This window comes from Carya illinoinensis, chromosome 2 (genome assembly GCF_018687715.1).
Source record: "Carya illinoinensis cultivar Pawnee chromosome 2, C.illinoinensisPawnee_v1, whole genome shotgun sequence".
In the NCBI taxonomy this organism is placed as follows: domain Eukaryota; kingdom Viridiplantae; phylum Streptophyta; class Magnoliopsida; order Fagales; family Juglandaceae; genus Carya; species Carya illinoinensis.
The window spans coordinates 35,582,965-35,590,079 of record NC_056753.1 but is presented as its reverse complement, the minus strand read 5'-3'; the positions used below and the strand labels follow the sequence as shown (position 1 = coordinate 35,590,079).

Genomic DNA, 7,115 nt, shown 5'->3' with positions numbered 1-7,115 from the left:
TACATAGGATTTAAGTTTAATTATAATGATTTGAACTTTGAATCCTTTTATCTATAAATCCTAAAAAAAATGAAAATAAATAAAATAAAAAAATTTATATGCAATATTTAACAAACTTCTTCCGTATGTAATCAGTACGCTTAAGTTGGTTATTGAACTAAATTTAACTTTATCTTATCTTAACATCTAAATGTAATCATTACTTTTAAGTTGGGCCATATCGTAGGTCGACACATGGGCCATTCACGCATGGCCTAAACCCATCCAAGTAACACCTGCGCAATCCAGACAATGCTTGTTGTATTGTAAGATCCAACGAATGCCGGAAGTCAATTTTTAAATTCTTTTTCATAATAGGTGCTAAAATGATACTTTTAACGGATTATTAATTTCTTATAAATAAAGACTAATATGATCAAAATTAAAAATATAAGAAGTCGAAAATTCAAATTTAGAGTTTAAATTATATAAATAAACTATTTTAATATTTAATGATATATTGTGTGAACAGATGTAAAGTGAAGTATTTACCCGAGTATGAGGGTGGGATCGGGCATGCGGTGCCGGTACATGACTCTGCAGGGAGGGATATTAAAAAAAAAAAAAAAAAATTTAAAAAAAAGGATTACAACTTTTCATAATAATTAATGAAGGCCCTGTCTCTCTTTTTTATTTTTATTTTTTAAAATAGAAAATATGAAATAATTTACTTTCTAGTTCATTAAAAAGATTAAGCAAAATTTTAAATTATATAAGAGTCTCATCGGTTTGAGTTGATTTTAAATATATTTTAAAATTAATAAAATATTATATCGTACCAATTACATTTCTAAATCCATATTATTAATTTTATCGATTTGGGTTCAATTTATCATTTTTTTTTCTTATTTTAAATATCCATTACAAAATGAGTGTGCAGCAAAGTGGCGATGTTTTAGGTTTGGACCCGTGATATTTGGGTCCAAATCTCAGGGCCCACTATGAACCCAATACAGGTGTCGAATAGCTGCCCACATTCCACGCTTCCTGTAACGGATATGATAAATCGACCGACGACAGACAAAAGCTAATAAGATAACAAGGTCTTTGGTTCTCCACCACAAAGCTTGGAGAGCCTCTTTTATAGTCCCAACTCTTGCCACCATTTCACACGTAGAGAGTACCAACAATGGCGTCTCTGCAAAACTCACCTACAAAGACTTTGTTCCTCGACTCTTTACCTCAGGTTCAAGTCTCTTTTCTCCCACTCTATACTCCAACAATCCCCATTTTTTTCTTTTCTTTTCTCCTCAAGTACATTTTATTTTATGGCTCAGTTACAGAAGCATAGTACGTTGCCTTGTTGCCGAAGAGGTGGCATTTCATTTCTGGTCAAGGACGCGCAAGCAGCAATGTCCTCAACAGGGTCTCTTTCTCAAGGTTAAATTTTCTTTTAAACTTATCAAAAAAAAAAAATTCTTTTAAATCTTTAATTAATACTCTGCTTCTTAAATTAGGAAAGCAACAGCGGCTACATCTTTATTTTTTAATGCCCATGCTGGCTTTCAGTGCATGTAATCAGTCCTACCATTTAGGGGAGTGCATTTTTTTTTTCTTTAATTTAATGCCAAGAAACTCAAACTTCCACTTCGCGTTTCAATGCCCCCGAGTTGTTTGCCACCACTTCTGTATCTTAAATTCAATCAAAATTTCATTTGCTTTAGCCTCTTACCTAGTGCAATAGGTCAATTATATGATATATCGATAGGTTCTTGATATGTGCTTGGCTAGATGGCCTTGGGCACAAGACTGTAATTGCTTGTTATGATTCTAGGTTGATCCGTGCGTACATAGACATATATAATATATGTGTATAAAACTAATACATATAAAATATGTGGATATCCGAATACCATATAGAACATTAGTCTTATCTTATTCACCACATTTTTCCACTGACAATGTAATTAGTACATTAAACTTTTGGTAGACACTAATTACGCATGTATCTTTAAAAACATGACAGATAGACCTGGAAGACGTCAAATGCTAGCTGTCGGGACAGTGGCCCCTTGGGTTGTCATCTTCAATCAAAATTCCAAATCGTGTAAGTATTATTAATAACCATGCGGCTAGTTTTACGCTCTCTTTTTTCTGTTTTTTGTCTTCCTGGAAAGTCTGCCTTTCAAGGAGTTGGGTTTTCCATATCTTTGTACTGACGTAGTGCTCATCTAGGAAAGCAACGCCTGTTCTCTGTGTAGTGCATTGGTTTCCTTAAGTAATGATGGCTGATATCCTAAGAGTACACCCTTGATATGGCTCAGTTGCTGCAGAAACTAAGAAGGGATTTCAGTTAGTCACGGATCAGAAAGATGGATATGAATTTCTTTATCCATTTGGGTGGCAGGTGTGCTTTGTGCAGTTTTATCCGCTTTATTTTGTCTCTTATATCTACAGCTCTTTTTAGTCTTTGTTTAATTATCTGTCAGTGTGCTAAATACCAAAAGTTAAAGAGTAGCTCCTCAATGTTTTGATGTGTTGGGAGTTGGCAGGAAGTAATAATTGAAGGTCAAGACAAGGTTTTTAAAGATGTTATTGAGCCATTAGAAAATGTAAGTGTGAATTTGATCCCAACAAGCAAACTGGACATTCGAGACATTGGGCCACCCCAAGAGGTTAGCCTTAAATTTTCAAATAATTAACATCTTTAACCATTTTAATGTGTCTGTTTCTTTTATAATATGTGTGTGTGTTTTGATTGTTACGTACTCACCCTACAATGATCACAGATTGCAGAGACTTTGATTAAAAGGGTCTTGGCCCCTCCTTCCCAAAAAACAAAGCTAATCGAGGCAGTACAGGTTTGAATTGCTCCATAAGTTTGGTTAATCAGAGTATACTTACAAAAAAATAAAAATAAAAGTTTGGTCAATCAGAGTATATTTAAATTATGCTTATATGGAAATATAATATTCCCAGTAATATGGCAATTTGTTATCTCGGTCTCATCTCTTCTCAAACCTTGATTTATATTTTGCTGTACCTCTTTGGTACAGTAATGAGAGAAGTATCTTAGTTCTCCTCGGGATGACCATAGTTAGTTTGTCTTTACATCCAGTCCACTTTTGTCTCCATGAAACTTAATGCTATGTCATCTTTCTACTTTTTAGCTGAAGAGTACACCTTTTCAGTTTCTTTGTTGGTTGACATTTAGAAAAATATGCTTACTTTGTTGTTTTATGGGGACGGATTAAGAAATTTTTCAGTTTCATATAAGAATAGATAGTTACTGTAATCTGGCTCTGCCTCAGTGAACCCACCTTCAATATTGCATTCAAGGTCAAGACAAGTTAAGTCATTTCTGAAACCAGACTTGTCGTAGACACCTGTTCTTGACAATTACTTGCATGCAGAAGAATAGAGCACATATTTAACTAATATTCCAAAGACTATTAACCGGTCAGTTGTCCTTTCTATTGTACAGCATGATGTCGATGGGAAAGCTTATTACACATTTGAGTTCACCGCTCAGGCTCCAAACTACACCCGCCATGCTCTCGGCACAGTCTCCATAGGCAATGGTATGGCACAATTCCTTCATTTGGATATCTTAGGTGCATCAGTAACGCATTCCATATATTGCTTATTGGATCCATCCCATGAAGTTGGCTTGCAGCAAAAGCTATTTCAAACCGCTTTAGAGAATATTTTCAACTCTGTAGTATAATCTGATGTCATGTTTTCACTAGGCCTAATTCCATTCCTCCTTTTAAAAGTGAATAGCATTTGTAATCCCCTCACCACAGTATATTTCTTAGTGGGCTAAAATCACAACTCACTAGGAGATTTGAGACTGACATACCACATGAAACAGCTTGTTATGCCACCATCTTGAGGTAGCCATGTAAGATTCAGCGTCGTTTACAAAATTATGTTTTTTTTCACTGAGAATCACTTTGATTATGGCAGGCAAGTTTTACACTTTAACCACAGGGGCTAATGAGAGGAGGTGGGAGAAGATGAAAGACAAATTGCATACTGTCGTTGATTCCTTCAAAATCTTCAACGTTTGATATCGCCGCTCAATTTTCCTGTGTAAGATTAGAAGCATCTACTTTTGAACTGCAAGCACCACTGCGCATTTGCTCGAGTTGTCCACGAGCCATTACCAGTCGGTAATCATTTCCTTCTGCCTTCTGGCTCTCTTTTATGGAATTTCCGGTAAATACAGTGTCTCATTCAATTAACGTATTAATGAGAGTTTCTTTGTTGTTGCTAATGAAATTACATTGAAGAACATATTCATCATATATATAACTCGTGCAGGAAAACTTTTTTTCTTGTATTTTTGGGAAGCTGGGAGGAAGAAATCTTCTATTTTTATATTGAAGGTCGGGATGACCATATAGAACTCAATTATTTTGTAAAACTTGAGATCATGATGTGTCTACGAGATGGCTGATACTCAGGCGATAACGGTGAGGATGAATGGCATTTTCCCGTCTCATTTCCTCGAACAATGAATGACAGACCCTTTTAACTAAAGCAAACACTAAGCCAAAAAAGTATCGCACCAAACAAGAACTCGCCCACGCTACCTTCGTGACTTATTATTATCACTGCACAGCAGAAATGCATAGAAATTAGACAATAAGTCAGGGCAGCATGCACTTGCACCATCCTTTGATCCAGTTGGCAGAGTGCATCATCAAAATCTCAATGGTCTATGCACCATCATTCAGTCAGCTTTGGTCGATAGAAAATACTAATATTCCCCGTAGAAAGCAAGGGAAGGGATCAATGTTCAATTCCGCAAAGAAAAATTGCATTGCAAATCAGAAACACGACTAATTCCCAAAATTCTAATCAATATCCAATCATAAAAGCCGTATAGAAAATATTGTTTCCCATACAAATTTAAATGAACAACTGATATAGGAGCCCGCCCTATCACAATGCCTCGTACAAACAAAACTGTCATATCAAGGAATGAATCGCTTAAGACTAAGGGGTACTAAAATTATATATCTTAGATGATGCCAATCTTGTTCGCCACGTCTAACGCGTCATAGTCCGGTGTCAACCTAACATAAGCCTTCTTGGTTCCATCAGGCCTACATAAAAAAATTGAAGGGTCAACACATAAATAGCAAATAAATATCCAACTGTTCCAGTCCTAGATGTTATTAATTGAAGGGTCAGCACATAAATAGCAAATAAATATCCAACGCAGTATAGCACAATGGATTTACAATTTACAGCAGAAATATGAATGGTTTAGTAAGTGCAAAGCCCACAATGCGTCCCGTATACACCCACATAGATCTTGTGGATAGGTTTCAAATCAGGACAAGGTTTACAGGAACTATTACTTCTAAGATTATCTATGCTAAACTCGTGCCTCATAAAAAATGTTTAAAAGTAAACCACCTTAACTTGTTTTGACGCTCTTGAGGGTGAATTAATGAAATTTACCTGATCAAAGTGTTCACTTTCTTGGCCTGAATGTCATACATCTTCTTCACAGCAGCTTTGATCTTCTTCTTGTCAGCACGGATGTCAACAATGAAAACCAGGGTGTTATTGTCCTCAATCTTCTTCATTGCAGACTCAGTAGTCAAGGGATATTTGAGAATCTGGTAATGATCCAACTTATTTCTTGGGGGAGCACTGATGCGAGGATATTTAGGGTTCCTCTCCTTCTTCAATGTCTTTGGCCGATGAAATGTGACTGACGTCCGGATCTTCTTGGCTTTCTTCTTAAAGACTGGACCTGATTTCACAGCTTTGGCAGCCTTCAAGGCTTGAGCCTTTGGATCACCCTTTTTAGTAACATCACCTGCAAAAAGATAAGTATTAAACTTAAGTACATCAGCAACTCCAGACATCTTTTTCCAAAGAACTCCCTCACATGATCAGTGAAGGTATTCCCACCCAAATGGATATACCCATCCAACAAAAAAAAAAAAACGAAGAAATGCACATCCCACGGGATTCAGACACAGAAGAAGCAAGGAACAAAAGAAAAAGAAATGCAACAGCTAAATGATGATGAGCAATATTAGTTGTGGCCATACATGTATATACTTTTAAAGATAAAAGGAGTGAAGTCAACAGACATTGGAAAGTAGATCACAAATCGTTCAAAATTTTCCATGGAGTTTCAGCTTCATTGCCCCCAAAAGAAAATCAAATAATAGATGCGCTCATGTCTGTCGGAAGATCTGAGGATACCAACTGGTAAGAAGACTCGCCAAAAAATATATTCAAACGTATCTCGGAATTATGATGCAACACACACATAATTATTAAGCCATGACTCATAATCATAGCAAAAGCATTAATTTTACGGATCAAAGCGTCGCTCTATCTTTGGACGTGTGCGCTTCATACATATTATTAAGCCATTACTAATCCAAAAACGTAACACACTCAGTTATACAAACGAAATTTTTTATCACGGTCAAAAACAGAAAGCCGCGACAAGAATCTTTCAACAATGAAACAAAACAATACTTAGAAAGAAAATTGGAAGAAGAAATGAACCTTTAGCAGGAGCCATTGCACAATGAAGAAAGCTCTACCCAAAGCACTTCGTCAACTGAAAGAACAAATTACAAAATGAAAGCGCTTTAGTCCCCACTAATATTAAGTTTCAGATCTAGATAACAAAATTGTTATCTGAGACAGTGATATCGAATACCGTTTACGCACATAGAAACTGAATTAATAACACAGCACAATTTGCATTTAGGAAGACGGAAAGATTTGTAACCTGTGGAGAGACGGAGAGGGCAGCCGCGGCCGTAGAGTAGGGTTTTTCAGCGAAGAGGATGAATGTCTCAATATATACAGTACAGAATTACATATATAACCTTACTTCGTTTCAGATCGAGCATAAGCCCAAGCCAAAATAATGGGCTGGACTTTCGCGATGTTAAAATGGTAACTATAGTATTTTTAGTGGCCCACAGAAGTTCTTTCCCTCAATTTTCTACACCGAAGGGTAAAAAAAAAAGAAAAAAGACGAAAAGAGAAACGTTGTTATCCATTTTTGGAATTGTTATTCTAAATCTATTTTATATTTTTTTTATTAATCTGGTGATCTGTATGTGAATTTAAATAAATGCCTTGTC

The 7,115-nt window shown here is 35.9% G+C and overlaps 2 protein-coding genes across 3 annotated transcripts; one reads left to right on the top strand and one right to left on the bottom strand.

Moving 5' to 3' along the window:
• The first annotated feature begins 1,062 nt into the window (after positions 1–1,062).
• On the top strand, positions 1,063–4,324 carry LOC122301372 (psbP-like protein 1, chloroplastic). Its single transcript, XM_043112664.1, has 8 exons — positions 1,063–1,225; positions 1,317–1,419; positions 2,006–2,086; positions 2,304–2,386; positions 2,532–2,654; positions 2,769–2,840; positions 3,464–3,560; positions 3,949–4,324. The coding sequence occupies exons 1-8, from the start codon at positions 1,169–1,171 to the stop codon at positions 4,050–4,052; spliced, it is 720 nt and encodes a 239-aa protein (XP_042968598.1). The 5' UTR covers positions 1,063–1,168; the 3' UTR covers positions 4,053–4,324.
• Positions 4,325–4,787: 463 nt separating this feature from the next.
• LOC122301373 (60S ribosomal protein L23a-2-like) lies at positions 4,788–6,853 on the bottom strand. 2 transcript variants are annotated; one of them, XM_043112665.1, is made up of 4 exons: positions 6,755–6,853; positions 6,526–6,580; positions 5,455–5,818; positions 4,788–5,093 (listed from the first exon to the last, which is right to left on the bottom strand). In XM_043112665.1, the coding sequence occupies exons 2-4, from the start codon at positions 6,539–6,541 to the stop codon at positions 5,009–5,011; spliced, it is 465 nt and encodes a 154-aa protein (XP_042968599.1). In that variant the 5' UTR covers positions 6,542–6,580; positions 6,755–6,853; the 3' UTR covers positions 4,788–5,008. The 2 variants fall into 2 exon arrangements, with proteins under 2 accessions (XP_042968599.1, XP_042968600.1); XM_043112666.1 differs by lacking the exon at positions 6,755–6,853 and adding an exon at positions 6,694–6,716.
• Between the last annotated feature and the right edge of the window lie 262 nt (positions 6,854–7,115).

Bases quoted from the DNA above. Each gene is read 5' to 3' on its own strand.
- LOC122301372 (XM_043112664.1), top strand. From the start codon at position 1,169: ATGGCGTCTCTGCAAAACTCACCTACAAAGACTTTGTTCCTCGACTCT. The intron at 1,226-1,316 runs GTTCAAGTCTCT...TTTATGGCTCAG, and splicing joins TCCTCGACTCTTTACCTCAG to TTACAGAAGCATAGTACGTT. The intron at 1,420-2,005 runs GTTAAATTTTCT...AAAACATGACAG, and splicing joins AACAGGGTCTCTTTCTCAAG to ATAGACCTGGAAGACGTCAA.
- LOC122301373 (XM_043112665.1), bottom strand. The intron at 5,094-5,454 runs GTAAATTTCATT...TTTTTTATGTAG, and splicing joins AAAGTGAACACTTTGATCAG to GCCTGATGGAACCAAGAAGG.